The sequence below is a fragment of the Convolutriloba macropyga genome, chromosome 9 (assembly GCF_964194025.1).
Source record: "Convolutriloba macropyga chromosome 9, txConMacr16.3, whole genome shotgun sequence".
NCBI lineage: Eukaryota > Metazoa > Xenacoelomorpha > Acoela > Convolutidae > Convolutriloba > Convolutriloba macropyga.
In genome coordinates, this window is record NC_134476.1 from 34716510 (window position 1) to 34742274 (window position 25765).

Below are 25765 nucleotides of genomic sequence, written 5' to 3' on the forward strand. Positions count from 1 at the left end.
TTAATATTGATTTTGGGGCCTCTTCTCAATTCAAATTTTGATCCAATTAAGTGCGATCATCTTTCAGCAAAGAAATGCAGCGTTTTGTGAAACATTTTTCTAAGTCTTTTCTCGGCAGGAATTGGCTAGATGAAAAAAGAATAGTTGTCATCAATTTATATTATTTTGTAGCAATTTCTAGCTAGTAGTTAGTCATTATTTGGAGTCGTAACATGTTGGAAACACCCACAGTGTTTACCCTCGACCACAACAAGATAACAAATATGTTGGACAAGATCAAAACTACTAATTATTAACAAAAAAACGGCTAGATTTAATATTGCTAAATTTAATATTTGAAATGAACTCTCGAAAATTTAGAAAAAACTACCGGTACTTTACTAGGTTAGCACTGTTTTTTGGGACTGCTGTCGTGCTTATTTTAGGGGCTTATAATGGCTGTTTTCATTCATCCCGCGAAGTTACGCTTGTGAACAAATTGACATCTTATTTTGTCAATAAAGGAACAAAAAATGAACAAAACTTGGCTAAACCCGAGAATTCCAATCTATGGCGACGACTGAACATTTTGTGCATTGTTCACACATGTCCTGAAAACTTAGAGACGAAAACAAAGTACGTCAAGGAAGTTTGGACGTATTTATGTAACAAAACTTTGTTTGTTAGCGACGAAAATGACGATACGTTTCCCACAATAAAAGTCACAAACAAAACGGGGTACAGAGAAATTTGGGCAAAGTCTAGAAATGCCCTGGAGCTGGTTTACTCAAAGTATTTGAACAAATTTGATTGGTTTTTCAAAGCTGATGATGATACCTACGTCGTAATGGACAACTTACGAAGATTCTTGTACAAAAAAAATTCTTCAAAACTTAAATGGTACGGAAAAGTTATGATTAACGGTTACCAAGGTGGTTATTACCCACAAGGTGGAGCGGGTTATGCTTTTGGAAGAGCAGCTTTAAAACGGCTTGTAGAAGTTGGTTTCAAAAAACGACCAAATTGTCCCAACATAACCTGGAGTACCCATTCGGACGACGTTTGGCTGGGAGTTTGTCTCAACGAATCCGGGATCACTTTAGTCAAAGATTGTTATGATTCCCAAGGGAGGGAGTTATTTCATCCAACAAACTTGAGGAACGAATATTTTCTGCCATGGAATAAAAGATTTCCTTATTACAGGCACTCTTATAACAAAACTGCTACAGAGAAGTGTTGTTCGAGTGAGAGTATTTCGTTCCACAAAGTAAAAGGTGCAGAACAAATATTCACTGATTTTATAATGAGGCGTTTATTCAGCTGAGAAAATGTCTGTTGATCATAAGCTATAGAAACAAGAAAATGGGAAAATCTTGCTAAATTCTGGTTAACTTTTCAATGTTATGCTTCAGTTTTTTGCTTGCTTGATAAATAATTTAAAAGTTAAAAACAATAAAAAAAAAAATAAAATAAATCTTTTATGTAGATCAATGGTAGATCTCATTGACAGCAATTGTACGGTTTGATCCAATGTTTGGAAGACAACGTTTTTTGCGTACATGATTAGTGCATGTTACTTGATAACTATATAAGGCCATATAAGAAATTTTATCATGACCACATAAATGGTTCTTGAAAACAGATAGCTATGTTTCAGGAAATCATGAAATTATAGCAAAAGTATTTGATTAGCGTTAGTTAAATTTTCCGAAACCTTGTTTGTAGAGTTTTTCCATTTTTTCTTTTTAAATTTCAAATAAAAAATTCAAATAATCAATAATTTCAAGCGCTTATTTAGTATAAGCTCTAACTTTATCTAAGACACCTCAGACACCTGAGAACGAATCATTGGCACAATGGTGATCTTTCTGTAGTCAAATAATTGTGTAGTGCAAATGATTGATTAACTCATGATATTCTTGACTAAAGAACACCTTGTTTTCGTATAACTAGTACGTATTTTTTTGGCTTGATTGTCAACTATTGTACTTATATTTTCACAGGAGGATGGGGTTCGTAAGAATTTTTTGTTATAGTTTAAAGCAACAACTAGAACAATCGCTAAGTGGTTTGTTATTTAAGAATGTAAGTGTAAATGAAAAACAAATCAAACTTAAAAAAGCTCCTTTCCTCCTCATTATTTGCAAAACTTGAAAAGTAGCTAGAAGATATTTTTCTTCATAATACAACACAATACATAATCTTCAAAAAAATTTATTCAGAGTACATGAAAAAGAAAACATTTAACTGCATACCAAGTTATTTAATGTATTCAATAAGATTGGGGGACATACAGAAATGAAAAGGAAAATTATAAAATAGACTTAAAAAATGAACAAGTTTTGACTGAGAGTACAACAGGGCTCCTCTTTAAAGTCCAAATAAAAAAATTGATATATGTAGTTTTTAGATTTTTTTGTCTTAGCATTTTAGAAATAAATGGCAAATCCCTCCAGTTCTTTTTCTCATAAACGAATTTTGCATTTTTTGCTGTTAATTTTTGAGACTACGAGTATGCAGGTTTTTTTCTTAGATTATGTGTTAATCACCTGGTGACAAACAGACGAAACATTCTGCGGCCCACTGCAGGTATGATATTTTGGAGAAAAACGACATTTTTTAATGTATAACACAACAAACAGGCAAAAACAACTAGTTAGTTTGACGTCTTTTGTCGAGTTGTTTTTCTTGTAGAACAGTAAACCATTCTGTTACCATAACTGTCCATTTTAGTGGGTCATCTTGTAATTTTAAGCAGTTTTGGCCAATGCTGTGAACGATCAAAAGAGTAAAATTCATTTGGCGCAGAATAAGAGTGTTTATCATTAATCTCATCTGTTTTTTTAAATAATATAAGTAGGTCCTGGTTAACATTAAATTCAATGCATTTAAATTTTACACAAAGCTTCTCATTAACAAACCGATCTGCAATTTTTGTGCGGAATTTAGATTTGCTTGAATAAATAAAAAGGTTGATTTTTGATTCACTCATTTTCAAGTCGAAAACCTTCAATTTTTTTGTTGAATTTCAAACTGTATACTGAAAATGGTCCATAGAAAAGTTTCATTTTTCATTTAAAAACGGTGTTATTACATATTCAAACCAATTGTTCAATATTGTATAAAAAATTAACATCGGGCGAAGTGCTGTGCTTGAAGAACACTTCTTTCCAATTCTATCAAGTCAAATTTGGCCTCACAGCGTTTAACAGTTTGAACTTCATATGCAAAAAAATGCTGAAAAGGAAGGTTTTTGCTTTATATTCAATTTCTCGAAGCCTTTTCTCTAAGACACCTGAGACACCTGAGAACGGATCTTTGACTCAATGGTGATTTCTCTGGAAACAAATGATTGTGTAGTATAAATGAGTGATTAACTCATGATATTCTTGACTGAAGAAAACAATTGATTTTGAAAATTAATTGTTGTCACAAAATGAAAAACCTTGTTGTCGGATAACTAGTATTTATTTTTTTGGCCTTACTATCAACTCTTGTACCTACTTTCACTGAAAGATGTAGTTCGTAAAAAGTTTTTTTATACTTTAAATTAACAACTAGAACAATCGCTTAATGGTTTGTTATTTAAGAATCTAAGTGTAAATGAAATACAAATCAAACTCAAAGAAGCTCCTTTCCTCCAGACTATTTGCAAAAATTGAAAATTAGCTAGAAGAATTTTTTTCATGACAAAACTGAATCTACAATAAGTTTTACTCAGAGTACACGAAAACGAAGCCATTTTAGTGCATACCAAGTTATTTAATGTACTCAAAAAGATTGGGGGACATACAGAAATGAAAAAGAAAGTTATAAAATAGACTTCAAATAATAAAATTTTTGAACGAGTTTTTGAGAGTACTTTATTTTATATTTTATTTTCATTTGTTGCTTTATATTTAATTTATCAAAACCTAATAGTTATAAATGCGTAGTCAATTAGGAGTCAGAAGCTTCACTTCAAACAAGTCAAGAAATGCATCTATACCGTAATTAGTTTATTTCTGTTGTCGCGTATATTTTGAAAAAAAATGTTTTCAAGAAATGGTTATAAATTTATAGAGATTATCATTATTTATGATCGCAATAGGAGTTCAAATGGTTTTGAAATACATGGAATTAATGGTGTTGATCGGTAATTATGAGGCTTCGCTGCATCATTTAAAGAAGAGAATAACCAGAACAGAATAACCAGTTCTTAAAAAAGAAATCATGTCGTATTACATTCCTCTCCAACTCTCAGTGCCCAAGTTACAATTTTTCAAGGCTCTTGAAGTTTTACTTCTATTAAGCTGTTTCAATTCATCATGTACTAAATTTACTGTAAGAAAGTTGAGCGCAAACGTATTAACATGCCTACATGTTTGAGTCTGCATTCTGGATGTTTCACGCTACAAACTTCTAATTCTTTTGCAAACCATTCGTTTATTTGTTCTACGTCTTGTTTCGTGGTGATCAAAAGCACTTCTTTATTTGCACTTAGATAATCATGAAAAATTGGGGACAGATCTCAGCAGGACAAGTATTGAATAGCGATATAAAGAATTGATTGATAAGTTCCAAATTCCTATTAGCAGACAAATAACCATTCAACAAACGAATAGGATTTAATTAGAAATAATTTCACAAGTTAGAGAAATTGATAACTTAGTATCAACATGTTGAATTTTGATGGACAAAATTCAAAAGCAAAAATGCATAAAAAAGTGACTTGAAAAATAAGGGAAAATATGCGATTGATATATAGGAGACAAGAAGAGGCAGTCAAAAACATCAAATAATATTTAAAAAATTTTAATTTAGCAGCAATCAAAAGATTTGTTGAGATTTCTGTGTTTTCCTGTATTCAAAACAAAATTGTAATGCTAAAAATGGCTTAAGACCACTGCTTTATTTGCCAGGGATTGACCACGTGAACTAAAAAATTTCAAAAAACGGTGACAATTTCAAAAAAAATTAAAAAAGCGCAAATTTTTGCTGGTTCGTTTAATTTTTCGTCAAATGAGACTTTCAAACCAACTCATTCCTGGCAAAACTTGCACGAAGACTAACTTGCTTTTTATTAAAAAAATGGTCATCTGATAGTCAAACAGACACAAAAAATTGACGAAAAAGCTTAGAAAGTCTGTTAAAAATTAGTTAAAACTTGTGACTTTTTCCCCAAATTTCCTGAAAACAGTTTTGGTCAAGCAAAATCTACCCCACACCCGAAATGCAAACCATAAGAACTTTTCATTAGCCTTTTAAAGTTCAAATACACCTTAAACGAGAAAAAAAGTTTAAAAATTCTTGAATAAATCAGCAAAGTTTAAAACTTCGATCAAATTCGGGACGCTATGTACTTGAAACATCTGCGACATTCTTACTGACATCAAAAAGTCAAAAAAAGTGAATTGATCTGAAAAAAAAAAACAGCGCACCAATACAATCTAAATCCTTTGCATTGTAAAAAATACAGCTTCCAATTCATTTCAAAATCTTTGAATTGCAAAAAATTGTTCCATGGGGGAAGAAAGCCATTCTGGTAAACATTCATAACTGTTTCTTAAAACAAAAGAACTCAGTATTTTAATCACTGCGGAATTTCATTATAATGCTTCGCAGTTAACTGTTTCAACATAAAACGAACAATTTTGTCCCGTGGGGTTCGCCGCAAATTTGTGATTTATTTTTGACAACTTTCGGCAACGAATTGCCGCTTGCTCTTGTATTTAAAGCGTGCTACAGTTCCAATTAAAAACTAATACGTTTACCAAGAATTGTTTTAATCCATTTGTGTAGATTAAACAATTTTTTGTTAAATAATTTTGTTTTGATTTTTACAGTTTCTTTTTTGCTGATGGATCCTTCTTCCGACCATGAATACGATTATGATTACAACTACGGCTTTGCAGAGATGTTGTTGTTGTTTTTATTAGCACATGCTACGCCGATTCTAGACTCTTTACAGGTAGGTTTGTGTTTCTATCATTGTTATTATTACAAGTTTTTAACAGCATAAAATTCCATACTATAATTTATCGCTTCTTCAAAATGCTGTATGAATATTGTAATGAAAAGTACATCTCTCATAATTCCCTGCAAACAAATTTAGTTCAAATTAATGTAGTTCAAATTGCCGTGCGTTCGAAAACACCTCTGCTCAGACTTTCGTGCTTTCTTTTTTCTGACCAATAACCCGCTATTTTGAAGGCTCGACGCCCTTTGGTGCGTTCATTTTGGTCAGGACATATCAATTTTCGGTCTGGCACCTCAACCTGGGATTGCTCATAACCGAATGAGAGGTCCAATTAGCCAGATAAATGAGATGAGTATGAAGGAACAACAGTAATCAATTTATGGAAATAATAAACATACAGTCTTAAAGGAACAATTCTACCTTGTATGAAAATTATTGCCAAAATAGCATCGACTCCCTTCTTATTACAGTACTTTATCAACACACACAATAACAATTTATGAAGAGGTTATTCCTTCTGCACAAAAATATACAAGTACGTTTGTTTCTACTATGAAACTCGTTAAGCCTCCAGCTACAACTTTTCTTGTTCTAACATAGTTAGAACAAATTCAAAGCTTTAGTAAATTTCCCTTATCTTCTATTTTTCCAAATTGTTGTACATAAATCATGTTTTAAAGTTTTATGCCCTTTCGAACAAAATATTCCGAAAACAACTACTAGAGGTTTTCACAAGGTAGACATTAGCTGTATTTTTGTTTGCAAATATTGTTTTCAATAATATTTTATAGCATTCTAATAATTCTAATATATGTTTTTGGTACACTTAAGATAAAATGCGATAATCACATTTTGAAACTACAATGATCTAAATCATAGTGCTATTTTTAATTTTGTACAGAAATTTACTTGCGTCGTTCACGCAATACTGAGATGCGCCCTAGATCTCCAGAACTGATAGGCCTAGAAAAGGTGTGGAATGAGGTAATCATGATCAGTCTCTACTCGACGATTATGATACATTTAATATACTTTTAAGGCTTCACAGCAAGGCCCTAGATTCGGGAATAACTTCTGAATCAGAACCTAGAGTAAAAAAGAACACTTTTTGAGCTCGACTCCTAATCTTTTCTATTTTTTTAATTACACTCAAATGATTAAAATATAAACGAAACGTGTTCCATTAGTTCACAAAACCATCTATTTATTTGCTGCACGTGGTTTGCTTTCAGTGGTTTTATGGTTCAGGTTAGTGTACCAGTTTGATCCGGTTCCGCATTGAATTTATTTTACTGTTCTTTTACAATTTGATTGTTTTAACTCCTCCAATCTTCACAGCTGACTTATTATAGCACTAAAACAAAACTCTTTTGTAATAGGAAAGATGACTTCCGCTTGTACCACTGAACTTATCAACGAATGTTGGCCTATTGCAGAATAATGCTGAGCGGAGATAGTTATTCTGAGAAAAGACCTCAGGAATAGGTTCGATCCCCAGTCGACTGTCCCTACTTATTGTTGTCCAATCAATAACACAGTTAAAAATAGCTAAATAGGATGGCGAATAAAACCAATTTCATTCACGCAGGATTACCTAGTGCAGCGTACCATTAGGATTCATTGGAGAAAATGGATGCTCGGGTCTCAACCATGAACAAAAACTTTTCCATTTTTTATCCAATCTATTTTATTGTTAGTGATAAATTACAGCACGCCTACCTGTCCAAAGAATCGTGTCTATCAAACATAGCTTGCGAGGCTTAGGCTTATTGAGAGAGCAAAACTTCAAAATTAGAAAACGTTCAGTTCACTGGTTAGTAGTCTTCCATGGCACTTAGAATGGCTGTGTAGCAGCCGATGCAAACACCAAATATCTTTATGCGAGTAGTCTGAGTTCTCATTCTAGCGCAAATCTTTTTTTTAAATCAAACACCAAAAAACTGATATCTTAATGTTCGTCAATTGTTTTTCAGCAGATGATAGTTCTTTTATTTCTTTATATACGGTGTAAAATTTTTACGGGATGTTGCAATATAAATTGAAATTAAAAATTTTAAAATTTTATTAGAAAACTAGACCCGTTCACACAATGTTATTCAAAATTTTTCATTTTCAGTTCCTAGCGGTCACTTTAAATGGATAAAGAGACTGTTAAACAAAATCAAAAAAGTGTAGAAAGTTCGCAAAATAAACCAATTCAGAAATTTTTCAATATCTCAAGAACGCAAAAATGCTTGCTCAAGTCTCAATTGCTGCAAATTACTTTTGAAATAATTGTTAGGAGAAATGACTAAGGCTAACAAAGAGGATCAAAAATCGACTGGATATAAGCTGTAAAAACTGTTTAATCTTATCTTCCATCCTGCAGGATTTTGGATGTCGTTCGGTCTCGAACTTGTAGAATGAAGACTTCCTCTACACTCTTCTAAATTAGTGTTTGTCGACCTAACAAGGTCTGAAAACCAAATTTTCAAGTAAGGTTATTTTCAAATCTTCCTTTTTGCCTCAGTTTTCGAGTACAGTTGGAAAAAAATTATAACTGTCCTACGTAGCTGGGGAGGAAGTAATTTTCAAATCTTTTATAAATTAAAGATTGTTTTTTCAAAAATATTGTTCAACGATACGACGTCACAAGTGCTCTACCAAATGGCGCCTGCAATTTTGAAGACTCGGGAGAGTAATAGTATTCACTTAGATCATTTTGAAGAAGAAATTAATACGGAACAAAAGCGGGAGAAAAACAATGCAGTTTAGATCACTCACTCCAAAATAGGTTACATATTTCCCGGATCTGAGCGTCATTAAAATTCAGTACTGAATCATAGAATTTTTATTATGATTTTTATTATGCGCAGAGCTCTGAGCATGGCACTTATTAGACATTTCATGATTAAACTCAGAGTAAAATTCTGGAATTCTGCTGAACATTATGAACCTCAGAATCTGTTTTTTCTATGATCAGATTGAATTTTTGTCTGTTTTGGCATTGAATAGCATGTAAAATCACCATCGGCCGCAATTTTTTTTTTAAAAAAAACCTCGATAGGCAATTCAAAAAATGAATTAATCATCCTATAGTTAATCGAAAAGTCTTTCAACACATTGTTATTCAAAATAAACTGTTTATTTGAAGCATTTTCAAAGTAGTTTGAAAGTCACAGTTCAATTCCGGGTCAGTTCAATTCACAGTTAAATTCACAGTTCCATTCCAGACCACAGTTCAATTCACTGTTCAATTCCGGGTCACAGTTCGATTCACAGTTCAATTCCGGGTCACAGTTCACAGTTCCGGGTCATTCGTATTTTCTCGAGGTAATTTCTCGTTCATATTTCAGTCGTAATTCGCACCTGTGACCTGACACGCTTCAGTCGTCAACTGATGAGGACACGCTTCAAATACAACATGTATACGTCGTACTGAAACGGCTGAAGGACTTGGGCAGACGTCTCCAAAATGCCAATCAACATCTGCGTGAATTGTATAAAATCCAAACAATCTGCTATGACATGTGTAAGAGGGGGTTCAAAATAGACGTGGGGGGCAAAAATAGAAAAGATCCAAGATAACAACAAGTGGTTTTAGACGGCGAAGTTCTTTGGCTGTTCTTTTTAACGTTCAGAAAGCTCGGGGCATGCAAATGTGCAGTGTTTGGCTAGATATCTCATCTTAAATTTGAACGTTGATCTTTGATACATTCGATAGCATTGCAATTTTATGGAACTGACTATTCTTGTTCATTTTTATTTTAAAGACAAAAAGTCAAATGGGTCAGACGAAAAATAGGTCCACCGAAAAATCTCAAAAAAAGACCACAGGACTTATGTAATTGCTACAAACTTTCGTTTGAGAGCAATTAAAAATATTTTTAGCACATTGAGGTGCTGATCAAAAACAACTTATCTTAACGCAATTATCTGCTCTCTCTAGATATCCCCTTTACTTGAATCCATATAACACAAAAATATTTGGGGTCAAAAGGAGAAAGCTCGTTTAAAAAAGAATAAAGCAACGTTAAAATTTAAAAATTGTTTCTAATCCAGGACCAAACATTCGAAAAGAATTATTCGAACCAATTGTTTAAGTAATATATTTACCTATCAACATATCGCATCACAATTTTGGTACTAAAAGGCAAGTTAGATATGTGTTCGGTTAAACCTGCGTTATAACCTGCGTGTGCGTGTTATAACATTTGCTCGGTTACAATTATACGGAATTGGGCACTGCGGGTTAATAGTAGTGATAGTGACCTAAGGGTGCGTGTTATAACCTGTGTTCGGTTATTATTATACGAAATTGGGCACTGCGGCTTAATGGTAGTGAAACCCGCTTTCGAAGCTCAAAAGTTGTACGAAATAGTTCTAAAATAAACATAGATGGAAAACTAATAATGTCTTTGCCCTATTCTGGCAGTCCCTGTGACTGACTCTCATATTCGTCCTGAACCAAACTGCGTTGGTAAGATACGGGTATTCCGTTCTGTCGTCGAAGTAACCTATTCCGTTCCTCCGTTCGTTCATCGCTCAGAATACTACCCCCTCCCACCACCACGGAATGCGTATTCCGTTATTCGTTTTTCCGGGGGCTTGTTCGTTATTTCGTTCCCTTATTCCGTTCCGCTCCTTCGTCGAAGGAACCAATTCCGTCTCCATTCGTTCGTCGTTCAGATTACTACCCCCACCACCACCACGCAATGCGTATTCTGGGGGGTTATTCGTCATTCTGTTCCGTTATTCCGTTCCGTTCCTTCGTCAAAGGAACCAATTCCGTCTCCGTTGTTCGTCGTTCAAGATTACTACCACCCTCCCCCACCCCACCCCACCCCCTACACACACAAACCAAACAACAATCCAAAGGAATAATAGAAATGTTGTTTGAAAATATAGCATGTATGCTTTGAAAATCCATCTTAGAACCCATGCAGAGAATCCATTACAATCTGAAATATTGTTCCAGTAGTAAGTCCCCCATCCCTCATCACCTATCCCCCGCATTGCTAGCTTACTGCTAACTGGGTGGGGGGCTTACTACTGGAAAATATCGAACTCCTCTTCTAGTAGTGCTCGCAACCATCTTCACGCTGTTCATGCTCAACCAAAAATTTTAAGTTCCATTGAAAAGTTCATTTTTTTCTGAAAACACTATGAACATTATGAAAGACTCAAATCATCATGTTCATCCTACTTTCAGAAAATGCTTTCTGAACATGCTTGGCTAACAAAGTACCCATAGGTTACTCTGATTCAGTACTGAATCGTCAATTTACTATCGGAATATACTGATTCAGTAATGAAAGTCTCTGACACTCGGGTCCGGGTTTACAATTGCGATCAAAAATCACGAGCCTAGTTTTACAACATCTCTGAATAAGCGCAATTAATCTAGGGACCCTACTTTTTTTGGTTGAGATGAGAGGGTATAATTAATCCTACCAAAGAATTATACAAATACATTGCTAAATTCTTCCACGGCTATGTAAGAAACGTCATTGCTTTAGAAAGTCAAATCATCGTGTTGTTTCACTCCCATCTATACCGTTTTATTTTACAAAACTTGTACGGAAGAACGGAGAATTGTCTAAGATTAGTTTATGACCAACAGATAATTAATGCAATTTAAACGCTCGAGTGAAAATACTTTAGCGGTGAATGTGATGAATATTGGTAACGTCTCCCTCCAATAATAATTCAGCACTTTCAACGAATTCAATCAAATTTGTACAATTTTTTAGATGAGATGAAAATTTTACCGCTTATATTGCAACTTTTGGCGAAATTCCGCGACCCAAGAAACAACAATGTTGTTCACTCCACGGCTTGTGTTTATTTGCGGAGTTTTTCTGGCCATTAAAGCTTCTTTTTAGAATCATCAGGTATCATTTTATATTGTTAATGAGATAAGTGAAACTTAAGGTTAATTAGTGCCAGAAACCAAATAGTCAGGAAGGATATTCATCATAGGTTGGATAAAAAAATGTGTCAATTGGGTTTGGAAATTAAAAACATTCGATCAATTTTGCGCCATCTGCATCAATTGAAGTAGCCAGTCTTACTCAACAATGTCCCCTCTCTAATTAGATTCTAATAATCTTGACTCTTTGAGTTATTTTTTTAGAGTAATAATAGGCAAACTGCGAGATTTGGATGAGAGATTCTGTATCAGAAACAGGAACTCAGTTTCAGTCATTACTATCTAATAGAGTAGATAAGTTTATGCACTACTAAAGTAAGGAAATAAGTTAAGTGTTAGCTCTCAATAAGTATTTAGCTCAAGAAAAATGGCTAAGTATTTAGCCTCCAAACTCATATGAATCTCTTGATATGTGCGGCCATTCTAATGATGGGGGGTTTAAATTGCTAGCCAGAGAATTACATCGTTGCAGTGTTGGGAAACTTGATTTTACTTCAAATTTGCCACTTTTTTCATTGTGACGGTTTGCACTTCCTACCGGTTTGCCCAGTCTGGCTGGTTGACTCTATGTCGACATACATTGATATAGCAGTACAGTAGGATCGCATCAAATAGAGCAGATAGCATGAAGAATGTATGAGTGTTGTATTGTTTGTACCATAACTACATCTCACTCCAATTTTGATTAAAAAAGAAAGTTTTTTAGTTGGTGAATATGCCATGTTCTCTGGTTGATACACATGTTCTTCATATGTTCTATATTTTCGGTCCATCTAGTTTTTGTCTCATTTTGACATATCCTTTGGTAATAAATCAATAATTTTCAGATACCACTATGGGCAAGTTATGCTTCATCAAAAAAAACTTTAAGTTCTTTTTGGCATTTTCAATAATAAGCGAATATATCTGATTGATGAATTGAACTTCGCAGTCCAATTATAGAAAAATAACTATCGATATTAAGAAAAACAATGCAGACACAAACACAGTAGAAATTAGCGTAGCTGATGAGATTTTATATCGGAAACAAGTATTTAGTTACAGTCATTACTACCTATTATAATGCATGATTGTATGTACTACTGAAGTAATGAATAAGCTATATTTTAGTTTTTACTGATCGAGCTTTATCTCTACAAATTTATTTTATTATTTGCGATTATTCTTTTGCTGCTGGGCTCGAGTTTCCAGCCGGTGGATGGTGTCCTTGCAGAGTATGAAAAGTGATTCAACTAAAATATTGCCGTTTTTATAGTAATGGTTACACTTCTTGCCAATTGGCACATTCTGATTGGTTGATTCACTATGTAGACGTACCGCAACTTCCCTTCATTGTGATAAAAATCTGATTCAACTCCGATTGTTTATTTTGTCAGATTTTAGTTGATTTGGAAGAAAGTCTTGAACGACGATGCATTTACTGCCTTGCGAATATCGCCTGATTCTTGCATGATTTTGCAAGATAACCATTCGAAGTCGACAGGGGTTAAAACAAATGTTTTACATAATAGTCAAACCTGGCAAAAAAATTGGCAATATTCGATTACAACAATCAAATTTAGGACCATTTTGTTGTAATATTTTTTATTGTTTGTACAAAAATTGTTTTTGAGCAGACGCCAGCTCCAAAAAAGTCATCAACTTTTTGAAATTTTTTCGAGTGCCAATTGAAATCAAAACTTTTTTACGATAACCATTCATCCTGTAAGATAGACAATGATTTGCAAGATCTCTACGGGTAACCACATTTTTGCCAGAATATTCCAAGGTCTTTCAAGATAACCAGCTATCGTAGCCAGGAAAGCGTCTGACGAGTACGATAAAGATTTTTGCTTTTGATTTTGTGGGTTTTAAACCCACTAAAGGTTTGAGCAAATCGATCTTTTGTGATACTGATGGGTCTCTATGAGTCTATAAGTTGTCATAGAGCAAGTGGGTAAGTAATGCAACTGTTGATGCAGCTTATGCAAAATTGACATACTTTTGCATGTTTATGTGTGCTTCAGATAGTTCTGCAAGCTCTAACTTTGATGCTAAATATCTACTGCTTACTGTGTTTCTGCTTCGCGGAAGAGTTGAGGTCGATTGACTTTTTCTCTATTGGGTTTCAGCTATCGGCCGAACTCTTCACATTTTCTTGTACCACATTCAAGTATTTCTTCGATGACGCGTATCCATCACTTCACAGTGCTTATGAATTTGATTGGACCGATATTTCTTTGCTTTCACAAAGATTCCGATCAGGTTTGATGTTTAAAATTAAAGCTATCAATTTAATCGCCTTTGAATTTATTATAAATGTTACCTACAAGCTCCGAAATCGTCATTTGTAAACGTGAGAGATCGTCGGTATGTTCGGTTAAAACAAAAACGCTTAGGAAAAAGCCTTTAAGTTTTTCTTCGGTATCGTCTATATGTTCGATTTTTAAACGCACCATAATCGTTGTTATGTTTGGTTTCTTAGATTTGGTATGTTTGGTTTCAAACGTAAGAAACCGTCACTACGGTTGGTTTCAAGTCACAGGAAATCTTGAAGAATCTTGAAAAAATGTCTTCTAGAGGCGCGTTTGAAAAAGTCGTTTTCTATGGAAATAAACAATTTCATAGAGTAGACAATTTCATACGTTCAAAACTGAATACACTGAATCTAAGGAATTGAACATACCGAATCTAGGAGACACGACCAGATACCTGTTATAATATATTACTCTATCTGAACATATGGTTGATAAGATTCTGACTGTTTTGATATTTTTTACCAAAATTTTTTAGCTTGACAGTATAAGTTACTCTGTGACAGTATTTTATGAGAGTATAAGACGAAGCTGATTTCAGCCAGTTTGTTGAAACCGCTCATCAATTTTTAGTTTAGTCGTTGAAAATGCCACGATCGCTTGCTCCCGTGGTAATTTTTTTGTTTAAAAAATTGGAACATTCCAATGGGCAAGATGAAAATACTTGGAGCAAATCAACTAAAAAAAACTGTATAAAACTGTACTCTGGATAAATTATGTCGTCCCCTGAAAATTCAGTTATTAAAAACGAAAAGGCTCTGAAACAGATCGAGCTTGTAATGTCCAGGTTCGTGAGTGGGTGGGGGCTATATAAAAACACGAGGAAGAACTGAAATACCTATAAAGCATATTGTTGACAGTATGGTCGTATATGATTGCTTAATTACCCTTCACGATTGATATTCTCCCTGGAATGATATCAAACAAAAAAAACGTAATCGCTTCAATTTTAAATGTTTTGCCCCTCCCCCACCACGAGTTATCGATATACCAAATTATAGTAGTATATTTGTTTTGCAAATCCCCCTCTGTCACAACCTCCTGAAAAATCTATATTTCGAAAATCTGCGTACAGAACAACGATGATTTTCATGATCTAGCTCGTAAAATATTTCAATATCCGGCTAGACATCACACCTCAGAATTGCCAAGCGCAGTCATAATTTTTAAAAAAATATTTAACTATTTGTAGTCAATAGATCATTCCCATTATAATTCACTCCGATTCAACTCGGTGGCATGAAAGCTATGGGCCCACAGTTACCGTAAATTTTCCATATTTGATGACACAATTTTTGGTCGGAAGGTGAGGGTGGTGGGTCCTAATGGGAATCCACGAAAAGTTGTATTTCATTTGTTTATTGTCGGCCCAATACTGTATCTGTTTTCTTTGTAGAGCTGAATTGTAGAGCCAAAACTAAGACTTCCACAAAAAACTCCATACAATCTGAAAAAGTCTGTCCAGTCCATTTGTCAAGTTAAGGTACTCGGCGTGTTATAAATGTTACCTGCATTGTTTAAAAAAGTAAATATCGTCAAAAAAGATTTTATTTGAATCAAGATACTCTTAGGATACACTGATACAGTACTGAGCAGACGATATAAAATTGGAATACAATGTTTCAGTACTGATATGGTATGAAAATAGGGTCCGAGAGGAGCAATTATAAGAATGTAATTGATTGTTTTCGTTTTTTTTGCATTGAGCGCTATGGACCAATTCGAACTCGTAATATGTAGTTGGCTTTCACTTGGCAACTTTATTGTTTAATTTTTGAAACATTGGGTTTTAATTGTATAAAGGCCAATTAGATTAGATTGCTGGTATATACAATACAATTTATGTACAACCAGAGGTGAAAGAAGCTATATACACAGTTATATACACAGTAAGAGGAGATTTAGTTGAAAAAATTGAGTTTGAGAAGTTCGAGAAGTTTTTGTTCACAACTTAAAGTTCTATACAACTGTAGAAGAAGACTTTCTCTGCCTCAGATGCACTCAGACATTTCAAGTACCATGGAGGACTTCTAATGGCTGAACTTGACGTATACAAATGCTATTGGATCGTTTTCATGGCTAGCCTCGTGGAAATTGTTTAAAATGAGTGTGATAGTTTCTTCAGGTAAGTGTGATGAATAAAAATAAAAAAAATAAAATTGAATGAGAAAACATTGAATGCTCGATGGGCGTGGGTGGAACTCGAACCCACGCGTGTTGATGATCTGCTTCCTTGAGGCAATAGTTCACTGCTCTAAGTTGACTTATGTTTCTGCATATTTTTCGTTTCAAAGCTTCGTTCTCTCAATGTTTGAGTCTTTGCGAATTTAAAACGTAGATCGCCAAACTGACTCGAACGGTTTCGAACCGAAGCTCCCAGTTCTGCAGTTTTTTTGGCGGTCCGCGCTAAGTGTCATGTATGATGTTACAAAAATTCAGCTTTTATTCAAATATTTCACCGTCCGCTTGATTCAATTATAGCTAGGGCTTAGATCGGTTGCCCTGATTTCAAATAGTCCTGCTTTGATGTCGAAAAAGAAAAAATTGACGAGAAAAAAAGTAAAGGTTGTGATTGATGAAGAGATGGAGAAAAAGAACAAATAAAAGCATTGTTTCTGACTTGAAAATGCATTAATATAGAAGTGAAATTATTAAAAAATTGATAAATAAAAGTGCTACGCTAACCTAAACCCACTGAAACCAAACCTTACGCAGCACAACAGTGAATGTTTTTGTTTAATCTCACAGAAGTTTTCTTTTTAAACCAGTGGGGTGTTGAGGAAAATAGTAAAAAAAGTCATCGATAAAGTAGAAATGAGAGGTTTCGAAAAAGGCGTAAATATTGTTCAATAACTACGCATAATAGATGACAGCTGTGATCTGTTCAGACCCGAATTGACTAGGCAAGCAGCTGGCCGAACAGATGAAAATAATTGAATGAGATGGACAGAGAATGACAAAGACTGAGTTTAGATTGACTAGGCGAACGGCTGGCTGAATACATTTAACTGATTGTTTTTTTGGTTTTCATATTGTTAAAATAGCGGGAAAAAATTAATTATAATAAGGAAAGTTGGAGGCAACTGAGTTGGACTCGAACCCCGGTCGGAGAAAAGAAATGTTAATTCTATCGTTATTAATTCTCGCTTTGTTGACAACTGTGCCACTTTCTTCTTCTTCAAGACGTCAGAAATTTGATGCAGTTCAATGGATGGAGGAAACGCCTCAAGAAAATAAATGTAGAGTTGCTGGAGTTGGACTTGAACCGTAGTGGTGTTTACTTTATTAAACCTTTTCTTGTGCTCCTCGCAACTGTGCCATTTGACAGCTACTTTTGGTTTTCCTGCCAGTTTTTCATTTGCACTATCTGACAATCTGTTTTCTTGTTTGTTGTTGTACTTTTTTTTCCTGTTTTTGCTTTTCTCCTGTTTTTGCTTTCTCATTGAGCTCATTTCTGTTGTTTGAAAGATGAGGATCTTTGATATTGAATTTCCGGGATTAAACTGGGATTGATCCTCCTTTTGTTTAATTGATCACTATTCTGAGCAGTCATCCTAGCTAATAGTCTATTGTGTATGAGGCTAGAAGATTTAGTAATTTAGATGATCAAGAGTGCTTTTGCAAGAGTTGAGCGGGCACTGTCGTTTCTTATATATCAACTCTGATACATATAGTATGTTGTGTTTGATTGCCCATTGAATATACCCGTTGGCCAGTTGCATCTGCATTTCCCTGACTGACTTCATGTTTGCCTCGTCATGGAGGTTTTGAGTCTGGTATCATCTTGCTTTTCGAAGGCAAGTTCGTAGGGCTCGGTTTTGAAACTTTTGTATTTTTTTGATAAGGGTTTGCGATTGATCCAGCCAGCAAGCATTTGAGTACAGAAATAATGGTCTGATCCAAGATTTGTAAACCAAAATCAGGCTTTCTTCGTTAACGTTTAGGTTACTAAGCCTCCAGAGCTGAAATAGCCGGCTGTTTGCTCTTCGTATTAAATCTTTGCAATGTTCATTCCACTTGAGGTGTGGAGTAAGAATGATAACCAAGAATTTTGTCAATTGTGTATTCTGAATGTATATTCTTTTTATGTTGAGCTCTAGAGAAGATTCTTTCTTTGAGGGGTTTTTAAAGATCAGGCAATGAGTTTTATTTGGGTTAATTTTGATTTTCAATGAGTCGCACCAATTAATTAGACTATTCAGTGACAATTGAAGATGTTTTTCGATTAATTTGGGGGATTGTGACCTATAGTAGATGGCAAAGTCGTCAGCTAACTTTGAGATCTGGGCTTTTATTAGCGGCAAACCACTGACGTAAATGACAAAGAGAATGGGAGCAATTATGCTCCCTTGAAGTACTCCAGCTGTCGGGCTGAAACTATCACTGACAGTGGAAGTTATCTTCACGAACACATTCCTTTGCAATGAGAATGAATTTATCCACCATATAACTGAATTCTTCAGCCCTATCCAGTTCAATTTAGGCACGAGTCTTAGGCGCCATACTGCATCGAACGCTTTTTCGACATCCAGGCATACGAAATCAACCATTTCGGACCACTGAAAGGCTTCACTGACGTGCTGAGTTAGTTTAATGTGGTTTTCTGTGGTGCAGTGGTGTTTCCTGTAAGCACTCTGAGTCTCCCGAATATATTTTGGCTTTCACAATATTCCATAACGATATTTTTCGCAACAGTTTCAGATATTTTCGCTATGCAATTTTTAAGGCTAATGGGTCGGTAGTTTTCAGCCTTCGATCGGTCCTTGTCTTGTTTTGGTATCATTTTTATCTGGGATTCTTTCCGGTTAACTGGAACATACGAGTTGTTTATGGAGCTAGATATGAGGAGACAGGCAAGGGCTTTAACATTCTTAGATAATTGTTCAAGGATTTTGTAGCAGATTTTGTCCGGCCCAGGGCATGTTTTTCTCGTCTATTTCAAGATTTCATCAAATTATTTTGTTGTAACAACAATGCCAAGTTGTTCAGTATGTTCATTTGTATTTATTATAGCTTCTTTTTCATTTTCAATATTGTCGCAAAGTTCAGAAATTGTTGATGAATCCGTTTCGTGGTTTTTCATTGTGTCATTTAGTAGTTCTTTCAACATTTTGCTTTTCTCCTTGTCGGTGACCGCCACGCAATCTTTGTAGAATAATTTTGGGTATTCTGCTGCATTTTTTGGGCTCGTTTTTATTAGTTAGTTCTTTTTTTTGCTTTCCAAAAGCCTTTGCTACCCTTATCACCTGCACTCTCCAAGACCTTTGCTTTTTTTCTGTCTTCTGATCGCATCATTGATCGTTTAATTTTTTTCTGTTGGTAATTTATCTCCGTTTTTAAAGATGTATGCTGATCGCCAACTGCTATTTTGAGCTCTCTTTGCCTTTTTCTCCTCAGTTTTATCAGTTTTTTGCGTCTCAACACTGTAGGGGAACTCTTTCTTGTTAATGCAGGAGTGTTCCAAAGATTTGTGTATTAATTCAAATAAACTGGTGCTGAACTGATTTAGTTCATCCTTTTTTGTATACTTCACAGGCCAGAGATTTGATGATCTGTGTAATTTTTTGCATGTTCTCTAAAATAACTGTAGTTGATTTTTGCTTTTAGCTGAAAAACTTCTCAGGTTCAGTGTCGTAATTGTAACTTTGTGATCGCTGCCTAAATCTTCTGACACTTGAAAATCATTAAAATGCGCAAAAAGTGAATTGTCGCAAAAGTGCAGATCTAACATAATTTTGCATTTTCCGTCAAACGACTGATATGTGCGATGACCGTTGTTCAGCATTTTAAAATGGCCCTCGTCAATAATATTTAGGAGCTTTTTTCCATTTTCAGAATCGTAGGAGCAGTTTAATTCATGGTGGGGAGCATTGAAGTCGCCACATACGGAGACATTTCTCAGTATTCGTGCAAAAATTTTATCGGTGGAGAGCGGCTTTCCAGGGAAATTGTAAGCAGTTATTATCCAAAAATCATCGAAAGTGGGCAACTTAAGGCAAACTTTAAGTGTTTATAGTGTTCTTCCCTTGCGATCATTTTCTTTTTCCACTGGTTCTATTCGCTTCATAACAATGCTGTTCTTCACTAAGATAGCAGAGCCATGATGACCGTTGTTGAAAGTTTCCGATGCAACAATGAAGTTGTTGAGGGGGGTTGTTTTTTTCCAGTTCTTAACTTCATTCAAACAAATTACATCTAATTCTTCTTCTATTGAAAACAAAATCAAATCAGTTATTTTGTTGTTTAGTCCGCGACAGTTCCATTGCAAAGTTTTGAGCTTATCCATTTTGCAAAAAGTTTTGGCTGTTTGGTAAATTCTTTGTTTGAATTTAAATAACAGAGAGCTGTATTTGCGCTATTTATGCTGTCATGTATTCTCTGGCTATCAATTTTTTCATTGAAGATACGTGAGGCGCTGTTAGAGACAATATTTATTATGTCACTGTAGGACATAGTGTTAAGAACTGTTCATATTTTGCTCAAAATTTCAGCTACTAGATCAGCAATTTTTTCAGTTGATGGCGTTAGGTCAGTCTTTGCTTGAGATTTCAGTTTATTAGCTACGGCTGAGAATTTGTGTTCATTTATCTTCTTGGAGGCCTCTTCTGACTAATGCTGATATACTGGACAGCCTCGATAAACTGTCGCATGACCACAGCCACAGTTTGAGCATTTGGCATTTTCTTTGGCAACAGTGCATTCTTTAACACTATGATCTTGTGAGCAGCGAAGACATCGAATTGCATTAGTGCAATCTCTTGCTGAGTGGCCAAATTTCGGAATAGCTGCCAGCCTATCTTGACGCCATGTTTTTGAGCTGCGTTGACTTGATTGTTTGATTCCGTATCACGCGTATTAATTTGTTGGTTGGCCCGTTGCTCAACTTGTAATTCGTGAAACTTTGGTGGCGTTTATTGCGTTGTTATTTAAAAGTTCTTCTTTTACCTCATCTTCAGTAATGCTGTGGTGGACGTTTACAATGACGAAACTTGGTTTTGTTTTAGGCTTTGGAAGTGTATTCCTTGCATTAACTTTGGCATTTGGAAAGGCTTGATTTAGGTTTAGTGACAGCATCAAGCACTCTCTTGAAATGAGGTCCTCTGGCTGAAAAAAGAAGTCGGTATTGTTCCTCAGTTCTCTTATTTGTTTAATCTTGACGGCTGGAAACTTCGACCTGATTGCTTTTGCAAACTGAATTTCTGATGGTCGTGGATCAATTGAAACAATCATCGGCCTTACGTTGTTGATTGGAGTTGGCACTTTTCTGAAACGTTTTCTTTTATTCCTTACTTCAGTAAAATCGCTTTCATCTTGCGTTGATTTTTCTGCTGTCCTTCTAGCCTCAGATAAAAGTCTGTCAATTTGGCTCATGTTGAGTATGAGCCTCAATGAGGCTCTGAGTTAAAGGTGAGGGCAACTTAAAGATCTACTTAAAGAAAAGGTAAGAACTACTGACAAAGATAAAGCCAAGAAAAAAGGGGATTTAAAAGAACTTTTGAAGAGCGAAAATTAAAAGAAAAGGGTAATTGAAAAAGTCAGGATTTTAAATCTTAAGCAACTTTTAGTGAAAAATCTCTTTTTATAAAAGACTCACCCCCAAAGGGCGTTCATGCACAAAGTGGAGTACTTGCTTGTGGCTTTCCTATCACACTTTGAGGTACTGATCCGAAAGTGACATTAATAGCTTTTTAATCATCATGGCTAGATGATTGATCCAATTAGATTGCTGGTATCAGTTTTTTAGGAGAAAATATACGCCATTGGGCGGCGATCAAGCAAGCCGATAGGCAAGCAAGCCGAATTTTGATAGGCTTCGCCGCGATATCCGGCCCGCGGTTTCCGGATTACATCCCACAGTGGATGAGAGGCATGGCCATGGACAGCGGTCTGCTGAGGTCCGTACCCACTAGAAGTCTAAAAATTGACGAAGTTTTGTTTCTTTGGTGCATTGGAATACATTATGCGCTATAATACTATGCGCAGTGTTGAGTTTAACGGTTAACAATGTATTATTTCTGATAGATTACATAACTATTGCTTAACGTTCGGCTTGCTTTTATGTCGGCTTGCTTTTACTTTGGCTTACTTTGCGTTCACCATGCTATTGATGGTGGTGACATTAGAAGACGTGACTGCCATGTAGAAAAGTGAGACGTTAGAGACCTGGCGACGGTGGTTACTTTTAAGAGACCGCTGGTGGAAAAATGCATTCTAAATGATGTGGAAATTGATAGTCTTACAGCTACTCGAAGCAATTTTTACATAGTTGATCCGCAAGACCTGGACCAGATATCTTTGGTATTCATTGTTCGACAAAAAGGTCTTATTCCACGTATTGTTCTGCGTGATTCTAGTCCGGCATCCCATACACTTGACTCAAAAAATTGTCGGTAATGATACTCAAGGCAATAATATCTTTCCGGGTAAACTGGCCTGTCTACGGGGCTACTTGCTGCACAATTCCCTTCAAAACCCCGACTAAGCCTAAATACACTCAGTCACAAAAAAGCTTATTGCCACGGCATGTGTTTCTTATCAAACTGGAGACAGTTCGCATGATCTTGTTAAGCAAACTTTTGTGATGTATTTCGAATACTGCATAGATGAGATCTTATTAACACATGTTCTATTTAAATAAATACCAAGTTTTTGCATTCAAGTCTGTACCCGGGTTGCTCATCATACAAATTTCCTAGTAGTCATACTAGGTCATATATGATTCTTAGTAATCATACTAGGTCATATATGATTTGTATGATTTCCCAGTAGTCATACAAGGATCATACAAAATATCAAACTTTACACTAATAAGCTTAATTTAATACGGCCTAAACAACTGACACCAGAAAAACAGGATCATTGCAGCCATTCTATAAGAACAAAAAAATTTTTTCCTTGTAATCATACTAGGTCATATATGATTTGTATGATTTCCTAGTAATCATACAAGGATCATACAAATTTTTTTTTAATGGCGCAACGCAATCGTAATGTTAAAAGAGACCTTCATTGAGAAGAACAAACACCATAATTAGCGTTGGCAAACCTTAGCAAAGCAAAAAAAATGGACATTACTTCGTAATCGTACTAGGTCATATATGATTTGTATGATTTCCTAGTAATCATACAAGGATCATACAAATTTAGGTGCTGTTTAGGTCCCGGCTTATCTGGGACCTTCCCCTGTGCGTGATTTCTTAGTAGTATTTATGATCCTTGTATGACTACTAGGAAATCATATTTGATCCTTGTATGACTACTAAGAAATCATCTATGATCCTTGTATGTCTACTAAGAAATCATATGTGATCCTTGTAGGATCATATATGATTTCCTAGTAGTCATACAAGGCTCATATATGATTTCCTAGTAGTCATACAAGGATCATATATGATTTCCTAGTAGTCATACAAGGATCATATATGGTTTCCTAGTAGTCATACAAGGATCATATATGATTTCCTAGTAGTCATACAATGATCATAAATGATTTCATAGGTCTTAGGTCAGCTCGCAGTGGTTTCAATGGGTCGGCTATCGGTTTTCGAACGCTTGCGATCTACGAGCAGTATTAGTCAGCATTTATGATTTTCTTAATTTCATACAAGGATCATATATGATTTCCTAGTAGTCATACAAGGATCGTACTAGGAAATACGTTATGATTTGTATGACATCATATATGATCCTTGTATGACTACTAGGAAGCGGCGACCCGGGTACAAACAAAGACATTTTGCGAGCTAGAATTTTTTCAAAATTTTAAATAATACTTTATTTCAACTTGAATTAAAGTTGGATGGTTAGTTACAGGTACAAATTGATGTATTTCATTAATAATAAATATTATTTCGACAAGGACAACCGATGAGAAAAAATTCTATTCGAGTGGTTGCCTAACTTTACCATTCATTTCACTGGATTTATCAACAGACTTCTATAAAACTTTCCTGCTGTTTTCAGAGTTTTGTCACAGAGCATTGCTTACTCACAGTGTGATCCATTTCTGAAACAAGCATGTAAATTACAAGTTTCTGGATCTTTTCCGTTTGTGCCCCCCCCCCCCCCAATATATTATGCTGCTCCCCAGTTACAGAGCACGTGGCATTACATAGTAAATCATTATGTAAAACTATGGCACGTGCGTCTGGAGGGTGCAAATATTATGCACCCACTAAGCTGGGGGGCACAAACGGAAAAGATCCAACTTTCTTTTCAGAAAATCCGATTCTAGCTAGATGTGCTTTGACTGTGAGTTCTAGCCCTGCAATGGTTTCAAATAGCTTCCAATTACGGAGATCAGTTTTTAATTTTCTACAACCAGCAGGTTAATTGCGTGGGTATTTTCCCTTTTCGATCAAATTTCCTTCAACAGGCCGTTTTCGATCAAGCCATTTCAGAAAGCAAAAGTTACCTGCCATTGAGACATTTCCTTCTTAGAAGCTTTTAAATTTATATATGTAATTGTTTGTTGGCAAAGTCCATTTTGTATAAGTTGTACCCATGTTTTTTAAGTAAAGTTGTGAAATTTTAGCGGTCTGTCGTTTCGTTTGAAATCTAACTGACCTGAAAACCCATTCTTTTATCAAAAAATCTTGTTTCAATAAAATCATAAAATTGGTAATTGCGTTAACAGAGTAAAAACAATACAGGTTCGCTATATTTCAAACTTTTTTGTCTAGGGAAAATAACTTTCTCTACATAAAGCGATGTTATGCCAAACATTTTTTAAACACTTTTATGTTGCAGGCATAAGCAAAAAAATCACCTAGGGTTTTCGATTCGAAGTTCCAATTAAGCATTGGAATATTTATATTCTATTTGGTAGGGATACTGGTATGCAATGAGATTGAACTACCCAGTTGAAAGATAATCATTAGGTGTTTTACAATTTTTGCCAACATTTTTGTTTATAAACAGATTGTTAACAAAAAACCATTGCTTGACAATTTAAAGGGAACTGATGAAGCTTGGGACTATGAATGCATCAATCGCTCTTTTGCAGTCCTGGCTGCTTCTGCTACTGTCAAAAACTTACTTGTACAAACTGTGTGGGTTGATCGCTTCATTTCCTACTATTCTCAGCTACATTACCAGCTTCAACATCATTTTGTTCTCCTATGAGAGATACATCGGTCCAGAAATATTGATTCGAATGACAATTTCCACCTTCAGAATTGATATCCATGAACTTTTTTTGGAAACCATAAAGGCAAGATATGAGGTGGTGAAAAAACTGTCGATTTGTTTATATATACGTGTGTGTGTGTGTGTGCGTGTTTGTGTGGGCATGTATGTATGTGTATGTGCAAGTGTATGTGTGTATGTGTTGTGTGTGTGTGTTTTTGTTTGTGTGGGCGTGTGTGCATCTGTGTATGCGTGTGTGTGTGTGTGTGTGCATTTGTGAATGAGTATATTCGTAAGTGTTGTGTGTGTGCTTGTGTGTGTGTGTGAATGTTTGTGTGTGTCTGTGTATGTGTCTGTATGCGTGTGCGTGCGTGCGTGCGTGCGCGCGCATATATATGCATGTGCGTGCGAAAGTGTGTGTGCGTTTGTATTTATGTGTACGTGTGTTTTTATGCGCGTGTTTTTGCGTCTGTACGTGTTTAAATTTGTGTGTGT

At 35.2% G+C, this 25765-nt stretch overlaps 1 protein-coding gene across 2 annotated transcripts in view; it reads left to right on the forward strand.

Moving 5' to 3' along the window:
- Positions 1-5814: 5814 nt before the first annotated feature.
- LOC142345360 (uncharacterized) overlaps positions 5815-25765 on the forward strand; it is a 34359-nt gene continuing 14408 nt past the window's right edge. For both annotated transcript variants that reach the window (XM_075397390.1, XM_075397389.1), the window contains exons 1-4: positions 5815-5929; positions 13856-14093; positions 24363-24394; positions 25100-25278. In XM_075397390.1, the coding sequence (XP_075253505.1) occupies positions 5819-5929; positions 13856-14093; positions 24363-24394; positions 25100-25267 (549 nt within the window). In that variant the 5' untranslated portion in view covers positions 5815-5818 and the 3' untranslated portion in view covers positions 25268-25278. The remainder of the gene's footprint in view (positions 5930-13855; positions 14094-24362; positions 24395-25099; positions 25279-25765) is intronic.